This window comes from Pelecanus crispus, chromosome 2, assembly GCF_030463565.1.
Source record: "Pelecanus crispus isolate bPelCri1 chromosome 2, bPelCri1.pri, whole genome shotgun sequence".
NCBI classification, from domain to species: domain Eukaryota; kingdom Metazoa; phylum Chordata; class Aves; order Pelecaniformes; family Pelecanidae; genus Pelecanus; species Pelecanus crispus.
Window position 1 is genome coordinate 10,544,175 of NC_134644.1, and position 23,881 is coordinate 10,568,055.

The 23,881-nt window shown below is 38.4% G+C and overlaps 1 protein-coding gene across 1 annotated transcript in view; it reads left to right on the forward strand.

Moving 5' to 3' along the window:
* Positions 1-1,460: 1,460 nt before the first annotated feature.
* UBE3C (ubiquitin protein ligase E3C) overlaps positions 1,461-23,881 on the forward strand; it is an 80,562-nt gene continuing 58,141 nt past the window's right edge. Inside the window, exons 1-10 of the mRNA XM_075704689.1 lie at positions 1,461-1,593; positions 10,634-10,687; positions 13,491-13,565; positions 14,259-14,405; positions 15,147-15,262; positions 17,163-17,320; positions 19,438-19,591; positions 20,383-20,603; positions 20,883-21,037; positions 23,041-23,228. Coding sequence (XP_075560804.1) covers positions 1,528-1,593; positions 10,634-10,687; positions 13,491-13,565; positions 14,259-14,405; positions 15,147-15,262; positions 17,163-17,320; positions 19,438-19,591; positions 20,383-20,603; positions 20,883-21,037; positions 23,041-23,228 — 1,334 coding nt within the window. The 5' untranslated portion in view covers positions 1,461-1,527. The remainder of the gene's footprint in view (positions 1,594-10,633; positions 10,688-13,490; positions 13,566-14,258; positions 14,406-15,146; positions 15,263-17,162; positions 17,321-19,437; positions 19,592-20,382; positions 20,604-20,882; positions 21,038-23,040; positions 23,229-23,881) is intronic.

A 23,881-nucleotide genomic window follows, 5' to 3' on the forward strand; every position in this document is an offset into this window, starting at 1 on the left:
TTCTGAATCATCTAAACCCAAAGAAATGTCAACAAATATTTGTCAGTCAGCTTTGCGATAGTTAAAAGGCATTGTGGTCTCGGTGTGAACAACTGCAAAGCACATCTATTGCCTCCTGACGTGGATCCTTGCCCTTTGTTTGTCGCGATACATCAATGTGAAAATTCACAAGTCAGGGCTCAATCAAATTTCCGCTGAAGGAAACGAAAGCTGGATGTGGCCACATATATTTACTTAGCACGTCGCAGCTGCAGAGCGAATAACTGCTTTTTGTTGTCGCTGTTGCGTGTCACCTCTGCGTCTGGAAGGATGCAACCACGGCACTGAAAAATGGAGAGCAGGCCGTTATTTTGTGTAAAATAAGGGAGCCTCAGGTACAGTTACACCATTCAGGTCTGTTGCTTTTATACTACAGCCCTTGTCCCTTTCCGTTCTCCGCTGACACCCCGGCGCACTGCACACCCCGCTTCCACCAGGAAGCTTTCTCAAGTGGATTTTCACACCTGTGTAAGCTCTGGGGCCTGTACTTGGGCGTTCAGTGTCTGCTCTTCAGCCTGGTCGTGAAGTCTTCGCCACGGGGTACCGTCTATCACACGCTCGCCCTACAAAAGGGACAGTTACGTACGTACATGCGTCTGCAGACACACGAGGCGCGTCGCGGCCGCCGAGGCAGGCAGGCAGGCAGGCAGGCAGGCAGGCAGGCAGGCAGGCAGGCAGGCAGGCAGGCAGGCAGGCAGCCCCGGGCGGGCCCCTCCGCTCGGGCCCCTCCGCTCGGGCCCGCTCCTCAGCGCCGCCGCCCGGGGCGGGGCCGGGGCCGGGGCCGGGGCGAGGCTTGCGGGCCCCGCTCCCAACGCTGCCGTACGCTGCCGTACGCCCCCGCGCAGCTCACGCCTAGAACGGGAAAGACGTTTGCGTTGAAACGGCCCTCGCCGGGAGCAGGCGGGCGCCGGGCAGGGCCGTGCGAGGCCCGGCTGCGCGGGGCGGGGGCGGGGGCGGGGGCAGGGCCCGCTCCTCGGGCCCGGGAACTGCGGCGCCAGGCGCGGCCCCGCCGGCTGCGGGTGGCGCGCGCGCCGGCGCGGCCGGCCGCCGGGAGCGCGCCGGGGAGGCTGCGGGCGGCGGCCATCTTCTCTCCACAGCCGGCTGCTCCCCCAGTGCAAGCGAAGCAGCCCCGCCAGCCCCCTCCTCCGCGCCCTCCCTCCTCCTCCTCCCTCCCACTACACTCAGCCGTCGCCGCCGGTCAGAAAGGGGGCGACCGGGGAAGCGAAGGCCGCGGGGCGGGGAAGGCGGGGAGAGGGGGGAGGAGGAAAGCCGGGCCGCCGTGAGGGGAGCAGCCCCGCGGGGGCGGGCGGCGGGGGCGGCGCGGGGCTCGCCGGCGGCGGGCGGGCGGGCCGCGGGGTGCCAGCCCGGGGGGTTTGTGCCTCCCCGGGGCCGGCGGCGGCCCCTCCGCTCGCCCCTGCCGGCCGGCGCCCCCTTGGCGGGGTCAGCTCGGGGGGCCGGACCCCGCTCTAGATGGGATAAGCTGTAAACATGTTTAGCTTTGAAGGGGATTTCAAAACAAGGCCCAAGGTGTCTCTCGGAGGAGCGAGTAGGAAGGTAAGAAGCGGCGCCTGTCTGTCTCCGCGTTTGTGTGCGTTTCTCTTGCCCCCGCCTGCCTCGCCGCCGTGTACGATCGTTGTTTTTACCGCTGGGCCTTCAAAAATGGGAGCAGCTGTGACTAAGGTTTAATAGAGAGGAAAAAAAAATCCTCCCCTCCTGATGATGTGTTTGTCTCCGATCTCCCTGGCTCGGTGGTGGGGTTTTTTTTGTTGTTTATTGTATTTTTATTTTATTTTTTTAAAATCAGGCCGCACACCCTCCCAGGCTTGTAGTGTAAGAATTGTGGGAAGCGAGGAAATGTCTCCTTAGCTCGTCCCCTCTGCGAGCGACCCGGTTTGTTGTGGCTGGCGGCACCTCCCGAGCTGCTCGTCTCTGGAGCTCCCGGGGTGAAGGAGGGAAGGACTCGGAGACCCCTTGGCATTCCTCCCCAAAGGGGCAGTCTCGCGTGGGCCCCCTCGCTGGAGGGGCGGGGGGCGGCAGCCTTGCACAGCTCCAGATCGGTGCAAATCGCTGGGGGAGGCTTCGTCCACGTGAGCGGGGGTTGCCGGGTCACAGGTTTAGCTTTTCTCCGCCAAGTTGACGTTCAGTCAATTTGTCGTGTGCAGTTAATTGTCTGCTGTACCAGACTAATGAATCTCCTTGTATTTATTGATGGAAAAGAAGCGAGACGATCTATTTAGACCTTGCTGATTGGACAGGGTAGTCAAATGTTTAGTCAAGCGCTGAAGGGCATAGAACTACCGAAGAACAAGGGAAAGGACAGAGTGTTTTTAGAAGTGGCCTGATTTGTAAAGGGTCACTTTAATTCGCTGCTAAAATACTGGTGCGGAATGTTGTCATTGGACGTGATTGTGTGGGAAGCTATTGAATGTTTTCCTTAGTGTTTTTGAATTTTAATGGGGGCAAAAATAAGTTTTGTAATTGTGCACTGTAAGCAAGTTTGGTTCTCTGAAACTTTTAGGGCTTGGCAGTACAGTTAGGAAACTGAGCTAAAATACTTCATTACATGATATTAAAATCACAGTGAAGTTTGCGTTTTGGTGTGTTCCCTTACATAACTTCTTAAAGAGAATGTGTAACAGAACTGCATTTTTTCATCCGAATCATCTTTTGTTCATCTCAAGGCATTTCTGTTCATTAGACTACATACAATGGCATTGCACAAGTGAAAAATACAAGAAATATTCCCCAGCTGAAGTAGGAATTGACAGAACATGCCCTTGTCCTAAGCTGTACGCTTTAGGTGCTTTGCAGCTTTTGGCACTGACTTGCTAATAGTGTTACTTGCAGAACATGTTTCCTTCTACAGATCCAAACAACTGTCATAATATCTTCTTTTACACATACTGATTTCTTCATGAAAATTCAGCAGAATTCTATCTATTTTAATTATATGGGACAAATTTATTAATGTTATACAGGTATAAATTTTCAAGGGCAAATATTAACAGGTATAGGAAGTGGAAACTGAAATTGATGCATAACCTTCACTCTGTCCAACACAAAGATTGTAATTCATGATCAGATTGATACTGGTCCACAGATCTCGTGATTTTACATTGGTGCACTGAAGTGCTTGTCCTGCATCAATGCACATCAGTTAGTTGCTGCTTTGGACATCATAGTTACATGGACATCATAGAATGTCCTTGAAATAGCTGCTTATTTTCAGAAATTATGTACAGTATTAATGAAAGAATTTATTTAAAGAGTACTAAGAATTACTTCTAAAAATGCAGTTTACCTGAACTTTTATGTAAACATACTACAGCAGATACTGGTGTAGCAAGTGTTCACGTGGGTTCCACGAGTTTCTCGTTATCTCACATCACAGGCTCCTTGTGATGTTTCTCATACCTATAGGCTTCAGTTTTGGGGAAGGCTGAACTGTAAAATGTTTCCTTTCAGCTTTTTGTGCACGTGGAAAAAAAAAAGTTGTTCTTTGACAAACCCCCTTTCACTCCCAAATGTGTATAATTTTAGAAAGATACGTTGTATAGTTCCAAGCCTGCACCTCTGCCAGGCTATGTTAGTTAGCTTGATGCTTAGTACTGCCCGTTGTGATTTGTTTGGTGGAGTAAAGCACAACTGAGAAATACGCGTAGAATCTGCATGCAGGCTGCTTAATGCTAAGAATAACTCTCTGCGCAATTTGGGGAAGTTTCCCAAATGTTGTTGCACCTGTATAACTACATTAGCAAAACCCTCCCAGTATAAAACCCTCCCAGTATGAAAGCAGGGACTCCAGTTTGAGGAGCTAGTCAGTGCTGAAGATGCCAGCAGAGTCTTTGTGATGTGGATACAATTACACCAAAATAAATCATCAGCAAAACTGTGACTATTAAAAGTATGGTTTTGCTAATATAACTGCAGCTGCAAACAATAACCGTGTCAGTCATGGGTCACATATGTTGATACCCTGTCTGGCATCGTCATGTATGTGTGGTGTTTCCTTAGGCCTCATGAGGGGTTGGCTGCAATAAAGCCTATCGGTGTAGGCACCATGATAGAAATAAAGTTGGGGCCTTGTGGCAGGTAGGAAGGGACTGAACCTAATGTGCTTTCCACCACTAACTTTTATGGCATTTTTGAATGATAAAAGCAGAGACTTCAGGTTTGTTTTTACACTGTTTGCATCCTATGTTCATGTGCATTATTATGGTCTGAATGGTGGGTGCAGTAGAGAGGCACTTCAGTCCAACCACAACTTTTGCCAAAAGACTAGTCTTTAAGTGTCACTTATTTTTGTTAAAATCCTGGGTTGCAAAATTAATGTTCTCAAAATGACTGTCCTTGTTGACCGATCCTTTCAGAACATAACTGTAACATTTTAGTACTGTGTTGTACGTAAGTATAAAAATGGAAGTGGTATTGTCAGTGTTTGGACTTTTCCCTCCATATCTACTTTTAAAAATCTGCTGATTCATTTGGACTATTTGCATTAGTTGTATGTTTGTCTGAGGGTATAGATACTGTGTTTTATTTACAATATGATAAGTTAATTTTTGTGAGTTGTTTTTAAATTTTGGGAGTGCTTATTGTCACCTTTAAAACACGATTCCCCACTTTATGAGGTTCTTCAAAAGTTATTTTCAGATTTAGTTTTAATTATAACTGGCAAAACATATTTTTTTACTTCTGAAGTAAAATAGCCTCCAAAAATGAATACTGTTATTGGAGTTCAATACAGGAATGTCTTGAATTACTCAGGGACTTTTTGTACAGTACACCAATTGTTGCCTAAAAGGCTGTGGCTGCAGAATTTCTGTGGTGTGTCAGGCAGGAAAAGAGAGGTGTGTCTGGAGAGTTGTTTTGGGATGCAGTTTAGATTGAGCTTACCTGAGCTAACTGTGCAGTGGACTGAAACAGATGGTCTTCACCCCATGCTTTGTGTCCTGTATAGTGAAAATATTTCTTCAGGGTGGAATGTCACCATGCCTTCTGGTGGCACCTGCCCGGTTTCACTAATTTTAGCATGAAGTTGGACTCTTGGTGGCATAGTGCAGAATCTGTTTAACCATGTCAGCTTGATTTGGTAAGGTCAAGCGCAGTGTTCCTTTATTAATTTTACCAGTGTTGAGAAAAATACAAGGTACCAGTCCTTTAGTACCTCTGTGTGGGGGGATCCCCATGCCTGTGCTGAGGTGTATGAGGGGCTCTGCAGCTCCACACTATTAATTTAGGTTATAAAATGTATTGATGACATCTTGTAAGCCTTTAACAGGAAAAATGGTTAAAAGAATAATATTAAGTAAAATTTACAGTATCACTTAAGATATATAAACCATGCTTTTACAAATCCTAGGATTATTTAAAATGAAATATTTTTAAATTATAATACAATATGAGATGGTTTTAAAAAAATCTTCCTTTTCAAGAATTTGTAATACAGATGAGTTAGCACTGTGGTGAAAGTGAAACCAACTTCACTGAGTTTCTTTTCTGTTTTTTGTTTTTGTGGAAGACGTGGAAAATTACTAATGAACAAACAGTGATGACTGTATTTTAAAAAGTCTCTAATTTAATATGGACATTTTTAATAAGTAAAGATCTTCAGTTTACAAAGTTTATTTATTTTATTTCAGTAGTTACTGATATGCTTTCTTAAATTAATAGCATAACATTAAACATTAGATTCCTGTATATTTTTTCCCCCAGCTGTCAGCTGAAGTGCAGAGGTAGAACTCCAGAAGCACCTTGTTTGCTCTTTGTTGTCTCTATTCTACGCATGGAGTAACTTCTCGTGGAATAAAAATTAATGATTTAAAAACAATAGGCTGTAAGAATGCCAGTGTATGGAGAGATCTGCACAGGTTGGGGTTGCTTATGGTGACAGATGTCTGTAGGATTTAAGCAATGATGGCAGAGATTTAAAGCACAGTTTTGTTTCTCTCTTATTGATTGAGGAAAGTTGTTAATAATTTCAGGAAGGAAGAACTACTGTTCTATTACATATTATTTGAACCTACACCAGGTCACAGTGGAAATGAAATTATGCTAGGTTTTTATAGTACAGGATTTCTAGATTACAATTACAAATTTACAATTTCTTTTTGAGTGGTGGGAAAGAATTGCACTGCTTTGCTCCATAAGACCGTTGTCCCATAAGGCATGTGGTGTAGATCCTTATGCAAGTACATACCTCATTCTGAGTCAGAACTGTGTTTTGTCCAGAACGTTGAAATGTCAAAGCCTAAGTCTTGGAATACTCTTTGAATTTCAGATCTGTGGTATGGAAATATGATGAGGCCATCATGTTGTAAAATAATGACTGTCTGTCAGTGGGAAGCTATATAATTAACGCATACTAGATTCTTGTGGATTTTTTCCGTCTTGGTGACATTTAAAATTCTCCTCATTTGAAAGGAAGCTACGAATGATGGACTCGTAGTTAGTTGACAGCAGTGATTACACTGTTGTTTTCAGTTATTTGCTATTTTCTCAAATTCAAAACAAAAATTTCTGCTTTTCTAGATAAATTTTTTGTTCTGCTTGTCTCTGAGAAAATGAAAAGTCACTCAACTACAATGATGTGTACAATATACATTTTAAAAATCATAATAGAGGCAAACTGAGAGTAAATTTAAAAGCAACTTGCTTGCATTTCACTTGGTGTATAGAGCCTCTCGTCAAGGCCTGGTTCCACTGTGTGTGGCTTTGTAGCTACTGTGATAAGCGTGGTTCCAGATACTCCCTACATACTACAGTAAAATTTGAGCTAAAATGCTGAGACGTTTTCTAGCAAGCACTGTGACATTGATTTCAGTGAGGCCAGGCTTTCCCTGGCCAAATGTGTCTCTTCCTGGGCATATTTTAAGTACTTTAAAATTCTGGAAGATGGTCTTTTCTATGTATAAACTTAATCATGATGTAAATAATCAGAGATACGAAGAGTCACGAACTGTTTTAAGGCAGTTTACTCAGGCTGGCTGAGCTGTGTGTCCGATAGAATTGTCAAGGTTCAGTTCAAGACATTGTGAGTCTTTTAAAGTGCTAATTTCTTTTAATATTCAGAAAAACCAATTGAAGTCGAGTTTATCTTGTCTAAAATAATGTTGGGAGGGGGATGTCTCCCAGTGTCCCCCTTTGTTCTCTACAAATGAATGCTACAAAATCTTTCTTTTATTTGTTGGACTTATTAAATACTTGTGTTGAAAGGAATTTTATTGTATAAATTGCTTAGGTTGCTTCATATGCTTTGGGCGTTGTTGCTGATATTTATGTGGTTCAAGCTAAATTCAGGTCAAAGGTCACGTTGCTCATTTTAAGGAAAGAAAAAAGGTGCAAGTTCCTGGGTTTTGTACATGAAAATCATACAAGACTCCATAATTGTCCCCAAAAGTTAGAAGTTCACGTGCTTATTTGTTTTTCCATGAAAACTTCCTAAAAGTTATGCCTTGTACTTTGCATGTTTTGTTGTGATATTGAATAGAATAGCATTCTCAAAGAAAGAAAGAAAATAAACCCCTGTGGCTTACAAATAAATCTCAAACATCTATTAATAATATTATTTTTTTTGTGTCGTGTTTTTATTTATAGTGTTTAGACAATACCTGAAAATAATTACTCAGTTTCCCCTTTGAATCTAGAATATTTAGGTTTTAAAATTACTTGCATGGAGCTAAGATAGCTTGATTAATATGACTGTCCAGGAGTGTTCAATTTCAGATTTTAAGAGAGTCAACAAATACTAGAGGTATTTGAAAAAATTTAATTATGTATACCTGTTTTTTTCCCCAGAACCTGAATTTTGAGCCAAGAGGGCTGAAAGTTTATCATTCTCAATGCAAAGTGTTAAAATGCAGGACAGAAAGAATCGTAATTCATATATTTGTTTATGTTATTCAGTCTTTGTCTAGGGTATGTAAAAGCTAGGAGTTGTGTAAACATACTTGGAACAAAATCATGTATTTCAGCAAAATGAAGACAAGAAAGCAGTTTTAATTCATTTTCTTTTTTTCATTATGTATTTAATTGGAGTTTTTGAAGCATTGACATTGTTACGCTGTCAGATGCGGCTGTCCTCATCAACTGGTCTGTTACAGCAGTGGTGTGACTTTGAACTTTGCTGTGATGAATAGTACGGTACCTAGCGGTTTTATCCTGACGTATAAATTAACATTTCAAATATTACTTAACATTTCTTCGGTGGTAGTCATAAGCTTTCCTTTCTGTGTACTGTCCTCCGTCCGCTTCCTTGTTTTCACCTCTTTCCCCCTTCAGCCTTACTCTGAGTCATCATCCATAATGTCACGTTGTGTTTTGCTGTCACATACCGTTTCTTTGCTTTCTTGTTTCTTTGTGTCATGCCTCACATATTTGGTGAAGAAAACTTCGCAAATCAGGCTTTTAGTGGTTCTGCGTGCTAGAGCCTGAGGTTGGTTGTCTTTACCAGTATCTTCTGTTTGAGGAAGGAGCAGACAGGAAAGGGACTGCTAGTAATGTACTAAACGTTGCGCGAAACACACAGACGGTGTATTCCCTGTTCTGCACTTTGGATGTCAAGCTCCTGAAGAAAGAAGACTACATCATAAAAAACGTTGGGAATTTGATTCGGTAAAAGGCTGTTTGCTCCTTTTGAGTTAGGGTTGAAGGAATCGAGGCAAGCTGATGCTTCATTCCCCCTGAAATATCTGCCTGCCTACCTTGATAGGTAGACTTGGTACCTGACATCTGCCTGTCTGGCAGGTGAAGAAAGCCTCGAAGCAGAAACGCTCTTTATGTGGCACTGCCTGCAGATGAAACTCTGCAAGCACATGGGAGAGATGTCATTCTGATGGCTTCTAAATAACAACATTTTCCTAACTTTTTTAATGCATTGGGTATCAGCTGTTGAAAAAGAAGTAATCTGTTAGAAAAAGCCCTAAAACTTTAAGCCATCTGTTGGTTATTTCTTAATTTAGTACATGATTTCATCTTTTTTGTGTGTGTGAGGTCAGAATGTCTTGCCTCACCGTTACCAAGCAGACCTGGAGCCTTTCCTATTTCTTGAGTGGAGATACATCCTCTTATGTATGGATTTGTTAACGATTTGTTTATACTGTGTTTAACACATGGAAAAAAACCTGTCTTTAGAGGGCAATAGCTGTAGTTAGTGGTGTCTTTGGCCATAAATACTGTCTTTAGAGGAAAAGATGGTTAACCTTCTTGTGGGATTTTTTTCTTTATGCTTGCTCCAGGAAATGATCTGAAATACAAACCCAATTTTGAATTCCTGTTTTGCATCTATGTTTTTCTTTTTTCTTTCTCTCTTGGTGGTCTGTGTTAAAGTATTTTCTATCCTAAAGAAACTAGGAGAATCATGACCTTGCTTCCTCTGTATTGTCAAAAAAGAAATGCAGGAAAGTTTTGCCCTCAGTTTTTGTATCTGCATATAGGCATTGAAAGTATTCCAGCACAGTTGTTTTAGATGTGGTTAAATATTTTATAAACATTTGTTTGCCAACTTCAAATTTATTTTTATGTATTCAGATATAATACATTTTCAGCTAGAGCGTGTTTTATTTCTTAACTTCTCTAGACTAATAAGGGCATAGGGAGAAAAAGGAAGTAGTTATATGTGTCATAGAGACAAAAAAAGAAAAGTTTCCTTAAATCTATGGTCTCTTTTAGACTGGATTTGGGAAGGTGCCAGGGTACTTTCAACTCTTACTGTCTGCAGTGGGAGCTGAATACTCTGCATCAAAAAGGAATTATGTTGTATATTTCCTTGGAAAGTACACAGAAGCATCCACTAAGAGATTCTTGCAAATAAAGTTTTGTTTATATTTTGTAATCTGTATGTACTGATTTAAGATTGTGGTTTAAAAGCTAATGCACAGGGTTTCTATTGTAATGGTATTGTCCTTTAGAGGCCTCATGAATACTTCAATATTGTTTTCTTTTTCTCTGTTGGAAGGATCACTGTCCTGAAAGTTCCAGTTTGTAGCCTTAATTTGGGTGAAGAGTTCAAAATTTTAAAAGAAAAAATTCCTACCATTTATGTTATATAAGTCTGTTTTGACATCTTTTCCGGACAAGTTTTGAGGAAAAGGATAAGTAAATATAAGAGCTTAATGCTTTTTTGCAAGCTAGACAAAAACATGGGTCTTTGGAACAGTATGTGATTACTTTGAACATGCCATCACTTACTGTCTGCACCTGGGCCAACGACTTACGTAGGCTCCAGGCAAGGAAAACCCTCGATAAACATTGGTATTACCTGATAGGATTGGGACCCTATTATGTTTCAGCTCCCCCATTTGCAAATGGATGATGTTTGCCTAGATTACTGGGATGCTGAGAACACAAACCTGGGCAGCGATCAGTACAGTTTGCTGCTGTTTGCCTTCATAGCTTCCCTCTGTCGCTATGCTTTTGAGAGGGCTGCCTTACATATATTTGTAAGAGTGGAAAATGATTAACACTTTTCTCCAGTGTTTTACAAATTGCATATTATGAATAATCCCCAAAGTGAAGTCTAGATTAAATATCATGAACACATTTGAATAACGTTTTTGAGTGAAAATGCAATTGTATCTTTATTTGTGCTTTACAGGAAGAAAAAGCTTCTCTCCTGCATCGTACTCAGGAAGAAAGGAGAAAACGAGAGGTAAGGTAGACTGTAAGCGTTTGCATGCACACTGGATTTTTCTGTGATGTAGTAGCATTTACAGTCCAAAGTACTTTAGTCTGCTGCAGTCGTACTTGGTTCAGGAATGTTTTGTTTCAGTCTGCAAGTACTACGTAGTCTTCCAGTATACTAGAATTGACAAATTGTTTGACTGCTTTTAAGATGCTTCCCAGAAGTGATTTTGATCTCAAAAGAAGGTAGTTAAGCATGCACTGGGTGCAAAGGGAATTTTCCCTTTTATTTTGGTGCTCATTGGATCTAGTCTTTGTTGAGAAAAGACAGGTATATGGATAGTAAACTGCATTTTTTGCCTTGTCCATCATCTGTTACTGTGAGTTGGTGTCAGCAAACTGTCTTCTGCTCCTGGTTCTGCTATGATTTCTTGGACGACATTCAGCAATTCACTTCCCCAGTGTGTGCCTCAGTTATGTGGAGGTAGAATCAGAACAGTGATGCTTGGATGCATCCTAAAGTACTTTGAAATCACCTGATAATTGAGGAGCAATGAGAAGCAGTTGTAAAGGCTGATGTGTGAGGCTTTGGGAAATCTCAGCCCTGGTTTGAGAACAAAGCTTACTGCCATGGATAATTCAGTCTGGAATAATGCAAAGGAGGAACAGGCATTGAAAGGAAAAATACCAGTTTTAAAACATTAATATATGTGGCAATAAGAAAACAAAATTTAGTAATACGGCATTGAAGTGAGTATGTTTGTTTTGTCATTTTTTCCCCTTTGATATGAGTGGAAACGATTTTGGTCTTAAAAATTATTCTAAAAGTGTAACTATGTAGTTTTCGTGCTAGTCAAGAAAACAGAGAGCCGTTTACCCCTTAAAGATGTGTTTGACCCTTGCTAGATTAAATACAGGTTCCGCAGTGGCTCCTCTGTTTCTGAGGACAGTTACTGCTTTTTTTTCTTTCCAACCTGGGTGTATAATTATGCGCCAAGTTTAAGTATGAAGTTACTAGGATTTCACCAGTTCAGAATGCTGTGTTACGAATCAAATTTATGATCAGTGAGTCCTTACCAACAGATGCAAAAAGACTTTTTTGCGCTTTGTAAACTTTTTGCCATATATCGAAATAGCCTACTCAGTTGCTTAATTCTGTCTGCTGCAAAGCTGATGCAGAGTCATATACTCATATCTGTATATGTACACATATACACACAGTGATTTTCTGTGGCATATATTGGCTTCTCACAAAATGAATGACTCCTCTGAGAATAAAATCAGTTATGGCTTTTAAAAAAATGCTTGTAGCGGAATCTTAGCAGTGACCTCAGACTTCAAACCTTTGCAATTACGGGTCGCTAACTGACAATTATGTGTTCTAGGATAAAACCTGTATCTGGAGAAAAGGAGAACATACCTACTTTTTAGTCGAGCATTACGTTATGATTATGAAGACAGTGCCTCTCTCTAATTGAAACTCTCTCCTGCTTGCCCCCATACTTTGCACTTTCACTGTTCGACACTTTGGAGAGCAAAATACCCTTTGGCCTATCAAAATTTTTATTTTGGTCCATGCTCTAGAGGTAATTAGAGTCTTTCAAGTCTATGTTTATTCTGAGAAATTGCTTTAAGAACCGGGGTTTCCAAGAACAATAAAACTGGCATTGAAGAGTAAATTAATTTGGTGTTTCTGTGGTCAGTTCAGGTTAAGTTCTTACGTTGGATGTATCTTTATGGCACAATAAATTAGAAACCAAGTTTTTGCGAGTTGGAAGTTTACATGAACTTTCCCAAATATATTTTAATGAAATTTATAAAAACTTTTTGGTGTTTTGTTTTGCTTGGTGGCCTGAGAATTATGGGCTTATTATAGTTCAAGGATCGATGAGGTTAAAATTTCTCTTCTCAAAGCAGGCTTCTGATTTTTATTCTTGATCTTCCTACTTTCCCTTCCTCAACCACTGTTTTGTAGCTCTAGGTTCATGAGCAACTATTTTATTTACTTCCCTCTTTCATCCTCTAAGAAACTATATGGACATTATTAGAAACCTAATTACCATAGCCACTTCCCTTAGATATTTATTGTGTTGGGATATGCTGGGTGTGTTGTCAGGGGACTCACTGAGTGCTCTTTCCATAGTACCTGAAGCAAGCTGGCTTTCAGTTCCTCAGAAAGTGAGCCATTGTAAAGGGATGCTTTTAACTACTCTTTCTAGCTACTGAGCAAGACATCATAAAATGACTTACTTTATATGTCTGGTTTGAAGGAGAGCACAAGAATTTTTGTTAATTTCCATATTGTGCTCCTGGGCTTAAAACATTAAGCCTCATTTTCCTTTTGACAGCAGTATTATCTCCAAATAATTGACTGATATGTTTTTTTTTTTCCTCCCCTCCATCTAAACTGCACCAGCCTCATAATACTGATAAATTATTTGAATAAGCAGGTCTTCAGTGTTAGCTGATCTATGCAGAAGGAGGAATGGTGTCATTGAATTTGATGAATTCTTCAACATTTTAGTATTAAGACTTTGTCTAATAAAATAGAAATGTGTGTATTTTGACTTGTGTAGTATTACATAATTATTGAGAATTAAAAATTCTTTTGCAATATCTTAATGGTAAATTTACACTTAAAAACATAAAAAGCTTTCTCCCTGATTTCTGTATATTGGATGCAAACCTTCAAACACTTTATTTTACTAATAATTACTGCTTAATTTTCATTAAAAAAAAAATCCTTTGGAGTACAGATATATTTGATAAAATTGTAGAAATTAGAGTCAGTTCCACAATATTGATTTTGATTTTCTTGCTTTGTTTTACAGGAAGAAAGGCGGAGGCTGAAAAATGCAATAATAATCCAGTCATTTGTAAGAGGGTACAGAGACAGAAAACATCAAGTAAGTACTTATTTATTTAGAAAGATGTAAAACAGTTTTGCTGAGAATGAGACTTGCTAGTAATGAGTAATTCCATTGAAAAATCTTTTACCTTTTTGAGTATTGTGTGTGCCCACAAAGTGCACATTCTTTCTCCCTCTTGACATTTTCAGTAGAACCTCACTGTTTCAGTAGACGGACGTTTATTCTGCAAAGCATGTATGTGACAGTTGCCTTCAGTGGTATTATGCAGTGGTGTTTTAGGTGACAAAGCATATGAAAACAATTAGGTATTAGCAGCTTTCACACACCAGTGGAGCATTTTTTTTTTCCAATATGACTAAGGTGATAGTTTGAGTCAAGAAGATGTTCTTTCTAAGCTGTTCTTGAGTAGATTATTCTAAGAAAGAGTTGCATCTGTTTAAATTCACTAATATTTACTGAATAAGCTAGATGGAAATGTTTGATGTGGTATTCTTTACTTGAAGAGCAACAAATTTGTTGCAATGTGTACTTTCTGAATTACAGAAAGCAGTTATGGCTTTAACTATGATATTGTGTGTATGTTTTGATCTCTTAACAAATGTGTTGAATCCATTTTACTACGTTGTTACCATTTCGGATGGGAAACAGAGATGAGGTTTTTAAAATTTTGCATCTCTGTTTTGAATCATAACCATTACTGATATATTGATGCATGTCTTTATTTTTAAGTACTCTATCCAAAGAAGTGAATTTGATCGCTGTGCTAATTTGGCCCAATCTGGAGGAACCTTTTCCACTGCTAATGGAGCTAATTTGACTTTCTTAGTTCGTCAGTTACTCTTTTTCTATAGACAGAATGAGGATTCTAAGCGTCTGGTGAGTACTGTTACATACTTTGACCCATAGTGCTTTTATTTCATGGACTTTTAAAGTACTCTTTCACTTAAAAGATTGTGAAGGGATGCGAAAAAGGCTTTCACCAGTTCAGTAAAATACTTCAAGAATTCTGGCTTTTGCTGGACTGCATTCTGCTGTTTTCGTGTACACAGAATAACTTAAAATTAGATTTTATATGTGCACACACACACACACAAAATCTGTGAAATGAAGCCTTGGAAAATACTACGTGTATTACAGTAATTTATTAAAAATAATATACTTATATTAGAATTTAATTTTTAACAATATGTTCCACTCTGGTCATTCCTAGGGGGTTTGTTTTTTCCCCCCCCCCCCCTCACTGGTCAGTAACGCTGGCATATCAATTGCAGACTCACTGCAAACTTCTCAAATGTACAAATAAGTATGATTCATAGCAAGTATTAATAATGGACATTAAAGAATTATGGCTATTTAAAACCAAAAAATTAACAGATAAACTTGTTGCAAGAGTAAAGTTAGTTGTAAGTGTAATTCAGTCTTCTAGTACTAGCAGTTGTGTCGTTTATGTTGTGTAACAATTTTTTTTTATTCCTCAGCTGAACATGATTGTCTTACTTTGTGTTTTGTAAGTCCTCCAAAGGCATCCAAAACAGGATTGAAGTATTACTGTCTGTGTTGCAATAAGTAATATAACTTGTTGTTACAAACAGTAAACTCATGCATATCTTTTCCCAGGTATGGATGTGTCAGAATTTAATTAAACAGAGTTCTCAGTTTGTTAAGCAATTGGATGGTCCAGACAGACTGACTTGCTTATTCCAAATAAAAAGACTGTTGGGGCTGTGTTGCAGGTAAATTCTTTTTTCTGTATGCTACTGCCTAAAAAGTGTTCAGAAATTATGTTGGGCACTTTTTTGGTTCTTTTTGCAGCAGGTGAAGTATTAAATGTAAATTTATCTTAGGGAAAGGACTGTTTATGTTAAATATATATGTAGGCCATGGTATAGGATACTTCTTCCTGTGTAAGAACAATGGAATTGACTTTCAAGTTCAACATGTGCTTAAAGGATGCCCTGCCTAGGGATAGGCTTAAGCACGTTCTTAACTGTTTGCATATAGCGATATCATTAGCAGTATTTGTGGAAACCAGAAGGTTTTCTTGGGAACTGATAGTGATTAGAAGGTATTATCCAAGTTAGACTAATGTTGCAAGGATATGCTTTGGATATATTTTTGCTGTAAAACTAGTATTATCTAAGATGCCTTTCCTCACGGTTTATTTTGCATTTAAGGCATGTTAAGCAGTTACATTACTGGCTTCAGCAGTACATTTATTATTTGTAGTGGGAGGATCACAGGAAGGTAAATCTGTCAAGGCAACTTGAATAGCTGGTAGCTAAAGCCTAGTTTTAGAAAGCAATATATTTGCTCTTATCAATCATAGGAGCTAGTTATAATCTCCAGAGCTTTAAAATACTTTTTCCTTTTAATGTTGAAGCTTTTTTATAAAATTGTTTTGATTCAAGTGACTGAACCTATAAATTGTGTATAGTGTATGTATAATAAACAGCGACACCAGATACTAAAGAATACTTGAGTGGTGGGTTTCAAAGTCCATGTACAGTGGAACACAGCTGTGATGTCACTGGATTGAATTGTGCAGTTGAAGTTATGGTTTTATAAATGCAGCTCTGTTAGTATTTCCACTCTCCCTTCCTGACTGGGTGATTTGGGAAAACAAAAGGAGTGAAAGAACTGTCCCTGCCTATACATATCGGGAGAATGGCGGAAGAGGCTCTTCTTAACTTCACCTTGCCAGCATGATGATAGGTGTCTATACTTGCTTTCTGAGCTACTTTAATTTTCTGCAAAAGCCCAGAAAGTGAGCAGTGGGACAGGTAGCCAAAAAAGTTTTTCCTGGGATAAGTTCAGATTCATGAGAAACTGTAGCTTTTGATGCTGTGGGAAAGTGACTGTGTAATATCATAGCAAAGTGGTAGTTTGATTGCAGCTACATCGGCAAAAAAGGTCTTGTTGTCAGAGTATCTTTTTTTTGTGTTTAGTGAAATGTCTTAGCTGTGGTGTCAAAATAATTTTTGCTGATAGGTCCCGTCTTTCGGAATGGCTGGGAAAGCAAGCAGAATGTTAGGGCAACTATGCCTGTATACATCTCATACTAACAAATCCTTTTAATTCCAAACAGGTTCTTAATCTTCACCATTTCTGTGGTTACTGGTAGTTGTTTCATAAGCAATTTGCTAAAAGGATGGGGATGGCTGTATTTTTAATATTTCAGTCTGTAATCAAGGACACACTGTTTTAGTTGTACATATGACGTTCCCCAATGTTTGTTGCCAGCCCATATTGCTCTGGGGCTTTCATGACTTCATTTTTAATGTGGGTAGTAATACATGTTGGAAAAACATGTATTATTCTTTGCTTCTTTTCCACTGCATGCAGTAGACCTCCAAACTGTCAAGTCATTGAAAGCAAGAATTTAGTAGGATTTAAAGAGATGGTGCCTTATTCATAGAAACGCTGAAATTGGGAATAATTGTTATTATAAAGGTGCCAACAAAAAGATATAGCTAAACTACAGAGAACACTTGGAAACCAAATAGAAATAAGTTATTTTAAGGTGAATGTGAAAAGTTTTTTTTGTAGTTTATTTTTAAATCAGTGTGCATATATGCCTGTGGTAAAATAAGAGAAATATCCTGTTAAATAATTTTGATTTAATTTCATTTATAGGCTATTGCAGAATTGCAATGATGACAGTCTGAATGTTGCACTTCCTATGAGAATGCTTGAGGTATTTTCATCTGAGAATACGTATTTGCCTGTTTTACAAGATGTCAGCTATGTGACATCGTTAATTGAACAAATTTTGCACTACATGATTCAAAAAGGTGAGTAGCTAGGAACTAGAAGTTCTGGGAAATACTCAAAAATTAAACAGAATGTGTAATACCTGAAGACCATGTTGTTTAGTCACGTTTTGCCTTTACCACAGACACGATGAATTAAGTGCTGCATACACTAACCTATACACTAGATGGACATTTTACTTGTAATGAGATCACTGCTTCAGAAATTACTGTTTGATTCCTTCGGAAATTCTGTTTATAAATTGAATATTCTACCGAGTTACTTATACAGACTTTTACCACAGATTTTGAGAGTAGGTGGGTATTACCTAACATGTTTTACTCCAGTAGCTGTTTACATGCACCCCCGCCCCATGCCAGGTCTAAGCTTTAGTTGTGTAAAAGTTGGGCATTGTTTTGCAGGACTGTTCTCTATAACTGCAAATGTTAATTGTTATCGCAAATTGGCATTACCTTTTCATCCTGCTAACACTAGAGACACCTTAGCAAAGAGATGGTGACCTAGCTTTTATTTCCCTTGTACCATCATCAGTAAAACTGTTTGCTAAACTGCAATCAGTTACACCTGTGCAAACATACTGAAAGTTAATGAATTGTGTAGTTATCACCAAAATTGTGTTTTGTCTCAAAGAAAATTTATTACTCTGGGAATGTGCAAAAAAATGAATTTGGCTTTCTGATACCATAGCTTGAGTTTGCAAGACTTGTGGATGGGGAGAAAAGACAAAAACGTTATGAAATAAACATCTCGGATCTGGCTTCATTGGTATAAAACGTAAAAAGAGCACCTTCCAGTTTGTTAGTTAATTGCTGGAATAATTCTGTGTTCCTAAGTTTTAAAGTACATTCAGTGAACTAGGCTATCTTGTCCTGTTACTAAGGATTTGATTTTAACTACTACATGTTGAAGTCACTATGAGGAAAAAAAATGACTGGTTTTGTAGTGTATTTATTTTACTTGCCAGGCATAACAGAAACTATAGAAGTATTTGTGTTTGTCTTATTGCTTACTACATAATAAGTATATCTTCCAAAATACTTTAATACATTATACTTTGTTCTTTTAGTATAATATTCAGTCCTTGTAACTGGTATGTGAAAATTTAGCAAGATGTTAGATCATCAATTTTAGCAAAAAAAAAAAAAAAATCATTATTCTAGTCAGTCAAACCAAAAAGCAGCAGTTGTGTGCAACTAGAGATGTTCCATCTCCTAATTATTTACGATGGTTAATTTGTAAAGAATCTGTAATCAGCTTTTGCTAGTATATGTTTTTGTATGTAATTTGTCTTCCACGTACGCCTTGTCAGCATTGCTAAGTTACTTCTTTGTGGTGACTTCCACTTGTTGCATTGTATGTCAAGTGAGGTAGTTCCCGACAAAGGGTCCTAGACTGAACCTCTCAATAATGCAACACTATTTATGCATTTACAGTGGTTCCTGTAGTAGTGGAACTTGAGTCTTAGTTTAGGAGTTCATTGAACAAGAGGAAGTTGGTTTAAGACGAATGAAATCACGTGATTCCATTGGTACTTTAGTGAGACAAAAATAGATTACCGTTTACATGTGTCTTTGTGACTTGGGTGGTAATGCATTTTATTACTGTGTGAGAGATCCCTCTTTTGGAAGCAGTAATTGTATTCTTCAGCCTGCTAAGGCAAGTTGTTTATAGAATTGAGACATTCTGCCAACAAAATTCTTACCTATATGATGCAGTCATGTTTTGGAGCAGAGGGGAAAATTCACCATTTCTGAAAGGGTGGAAGGACAGCTGTTAAAAACATGACTAGAGTCACTCAGAAGAGAAGAGAGTATCTTTTTCATAGGTCATTGTTTACAAAAATGAAATTATTCCCTTCATCAGTAGGAGTGGTCAGTCTTTGAAAAGTCAAACTGACTCTGGATGCAATTATCTGTCTATGATTTTAGAAAGTGATGTTTCCAAAGAGGTTGTTGGTATATCCTGTTAGTTATGTGAATGTGACATGGACTATTGTCAAATGTCTTCTCATTGCATGAAGCTTTACTTAAGTTGTAAAGTATTTTTCAAGTTAAAAAATGTTAAGTATATAAGTTGTTTTACATGGAAAAGAAGAAAAATAATACTGTACTTAAAAAGTGATATTTCTTATTTGCAGGCTACTACAAGTCGCTTTATTTGTTAATTAACAATAAGCTTCCCTCGAGTATTGAGTATTCTGATGTTTCTCGAGTCCCTATTGCAAAAATACTTCTGGAGAATGTTCTGAAGCCATTGCACTTTACATATAGCTCCTGTCCAGAAGGTGCAAGGTAAATAAAGATAGTATTAGATATTTGTGTACTTATTTGTTATTGTCAGAGGCGCACAGTTTGTGGTTGTTGAGTGTCTGGCTATTCTTTCAGTGCAGTTTGTTGATTTATTTGCAATAGTAATGATTTTTGGTAATGCTTTTCATTGATGAAACAATGTAGTTTCAGGTGTGTTTAAGAAAAAGGCAATAAAATGCTGAAGACTACAATAAACAGCACAGAGAATAGCAGGTATAACAATATGCAGGAACACAGGTGTGGAAAAAATTAGGTAAGAGCAGAGATGCAGCTAAGGGCAGATGAAAAGAATTTTAGAGATAAAAAGAACTTTGGGACAGAGGAGCTGAGGTTTATGAAGAGAAATAACTAAGTCATAGCTTAGAAAAAGAAAGAGCTATGTAGAAAGATGGAACAGAAATCAAACTCTGGTTGTATCTGGTTGTTTTGTGTTAAAGTAGTATTTGGGGGGAAAAAGACTAGTGGTGTTTATTTAATTTTTTGTTTCAAGAATATAAAGAATGAATTTAACTTCAGAATAGTTTTCTGCAAGTTCATGAAAAGTTTAAAGGATAAAATTACATGTAAGACTGTCAGGAAAGGCATGTAGTATAAGAAGTTCATTTTTGAGTAATCTGAGAAATTTGGTTTATTAGCACAGGATTAATGGAGCACATCTTTGCAGTCTTCTTGATGGGCATGTTCAAACTTGAAAATTGATCTATTATTCCATGGATATAATTGTGGGAAATTTTGCCTGTATTTTCTATAAAAACAGTTTTTCTTCATTTCAGGCAGCAGATTTTTGCAGCCTTCACAGAGGAGTTTCTGGCAGCACCTTTTACAGATCAGATATTCCATTTCATCATTCCAGCGCTTGCTGATGTGCAGACCATTTTCCCTTACGAACTCTTTCTGAATGCACTATTATTAGCAGAAAGTGGATGTTCAAGAAGAAGTGATCAAGCCCCGTGGCTTTTTTACTTTGTGTTAACAGTTGGAGAAACATATTTGGGTGAGAAAGCTGAATGACCAATTAATTATTTTTTCAATTTGAGTTAATATGTTATGTATTTCCACAACATGGTTCATTGCCAAGCAAAAAGGACAGTTTGTGGATAAAAGTATTGGCGAGATCTGTTTTATTAGCTGTTCTTACCCTTTGCAGTAAAAATTACACTTAATTTGGGAAGGTTTGGCATAATGTGTTTTCGTCAGGTATTTCTGGTAAAATACACTTTATACTACAGTGTGGTCTGGCTAACGATCTTTTATTTCAATGTATGTGCTGTAGGATCCCTTTCAGAGGAAGGCCTTCTTGTGTATTTGAGGGTACTCCAAACTTTTCTCTCTCAGCTGCCTGTGTCTACTGCTGGTACAAATTGTCAAGATGCAAACAGTGATTCTGAAGATGAGGATGAAGAGATTAGTAAAACGACTACTACACCAGTAAGCAGTACAGAATTTCTTTGAATGAATTTGTATTATAGCAGCAGTAAATATAGGCAAAAACATGATCACTGTAAGTCTGTTATTTTTCTATCTCTATGTAGAAGGGAGCATGTTTACTTCTTAAAAATAGATGGCTGCTCACTGTAAGCAAATGGAACTGGTTGCTTACATTAAAAACAAAACCCTTACTATAATAAGAAATCTTAAAGTACAGGTAGTGTGTCTGCTGAAGGACAGAGCTTTTCTTTGACAAAAAGTTTAAACTTCTCTTCTTTAAATTTGTATTTAACAGATACAGGATCTCCATATTCTTGTAAGTCCGTGATGATGCTAAGATACTGTGAAACATACCAATCTGATCTTCCAGCTTAGTATTTTCTTTTTTCTCATGAAAATACTACAAGTTCAGCTACAGTCTTTACCCTGTAGAATTATTTAAATATATCCACTACCATGAAAGCCCTCAAAGGGGGAATACCTGCTTTCTATAATAATGTATAGAGACTGTATTATAAATAGAACTTTTCACTATAGTTTAAACTTCCACCAGTAAAATGAATCCATGCTAACTTTAACCTCCTAACACTCGGATCAGGGCTTTGAACAACCAAAGTTGGAGAGACGTAATTTCAACGGTTTCTTACTGGCCTTTATATACTCTCTCAAAAGACAGTACCCTTCAAAGGACTTACGCATTGTGGAATGTGTGAGATTTAACCATATTCAGGGTTCATTTAAAAAAAAAAAAAAAAAAAAAAAAAAGGCTCATAGATTATTTTGCCTCCCCACACTGAGTTGGGAATTCTGGATTTCTGTCTCTCAGGCATTCTAAGGCTTCCTGGCATTTTCTTGGTTAAGCGTTGAAAGCAAAAACATACCAGCTCTTCTAAGAGATACTGTTCCTATAATACCTACTTACATTTCATGTAAGGTGATGTACATTTCTGAAAGATGCAGCATTTTTAAGACCTCAGTATTGAGAGTAACCTCTTACAAAGAGCCATACTGCTGCAGAATACATGCAATCTTGTGCATTTTTAGATGCGGTGTGTTACCATTACCCCAACAGCTTTACCAAGATAGTGTGACTAAAATACCTAATTTGCCAGACGCACACACTGTATGTGATGTAAACATTGGCAGATTCTACTTGTGGCTTAGAGATATTGGTGATGTTTAAGAGGTGATTAGGTAAAAACAAAGTATAAAGTTCTGTTCACAGGTAACTTACAGTAATTTGTAATGCTGTTTACTGCATATGTTTTTCATGTGTTTCTCCTGACAGTTTTTTATGTATTCCATATTTTCTTTTTTGCCTGCCTTACAAAAAAAAAAAGAGGGGGGGGGAGAACCCCTCTTTCTTAAAAATTCATAATTGGATAACTTGTATCCTCCAATGAGCCAGACTGCTTTGCTCTGTTGGGGGCAAGGTAAAGAGAGGAAGTGAGGAAAAGAAAAGGTTCAGCTCCACTCAGTTCTATGCCAAGAGAAAGCATTCCTCTCTGTACACTTCTGGTTCTACCCACGCATGTATTGGCCACCCAGAAGTCTTCTGTTGTTTGTTAACCCATGGATTATGAATGTGAAAATACTCTTTGTAAAGCAACTTACAGCAGACATTCATTTCTGGATTTCATGTCCGATGCTGACTGATGTCAGTGAGGAAGAGATGACTATTTGCATATTTTATGCCAGTAAATGATCTTGCCTTATTGTATCCAAGTGTTGCAGAACATGCTTACATTAGAGTGAGTCTTTCCCACGGGCCTAAGTGAAAAGATCGATCCCACAACCCAACAGTTGCCTGCCTAGGGATTTAAGTTGGCTCTTGGGTCTGATACTTCTAAGAATGCTACTGGGATATACATATGTGCCTATGTTTTAATTATTGTACAAGAAAATTTATGTTCTAGTAAAATTCTGAAGTATTATTTTTTTAAAAAGGGGATACTTGATCATTATAAAGACTTAAAGCAAACTTTTCTTTGATATGTTTGTAGGGTGATGGGAGAATATCGGTTCAGTACATAACTGAGGAGTGTCTGAAGAAATTGGATACAAAGCAGCAGACAAACACTCTCCTGAATATGGTTTGGAGAGATTCAGCTAGTGAAGAGGTCTTTACCCTGATGGCATCAATCTGCCACACGCTAATGGTACAACACCGAATGATGGTGCCAAAAGTCAGGCAAGTATAAAAACTAGTGATGTGGAACTGTAGTACATCTAAAATTGGTTTTATTAGATAGACTTGTTTTAAATACCCTGTGGGGTTTTTGTTCTGTGTTTTCTTTTATGATCAGCTGAAATAAATAAGAATTTCAAAATTTAAATAATAATTCCAGGCAAACCAAAGAGTGGATTCTTTCTGTTGCTTATTTTTCTTCTTGTTCATTGTACTCTCTCTGGAGTAATCACTGAATCCAAAAGTGTAAGCTCTTGGTTTGTTTAGTGAGTTGCAAATAGTTTAGTATTCTATCAGCACATTGAGGACTATGGAACAGGTAGTGTTTGTGATCAGAAAATCACACACAAACAGGGCTTGCAAATATTCTTGAAAGGAGTTTATCCATCCCCTTGCTCGGAGGCAGTAAAGTGTCATTCTAGCAGAAGTTTGTCTAGCTTGTGTTTAAAACTTTCAGTGATGTGGATTCCACAGCCTCTCTAGCTAGCTGAGCACTGAAACCAACTTGTTCTCTGCCCTCTTTAATATATAGCCAAAATCTCTCTTGCTACAAATTCAAATGATTCAAACTATTGAAAATCACTGTTGTTGTTTGGGAAGGGATTTGATGGAGATAAAAGACTTGTTCATTTGTACAACATTCTTTTACAAACGCT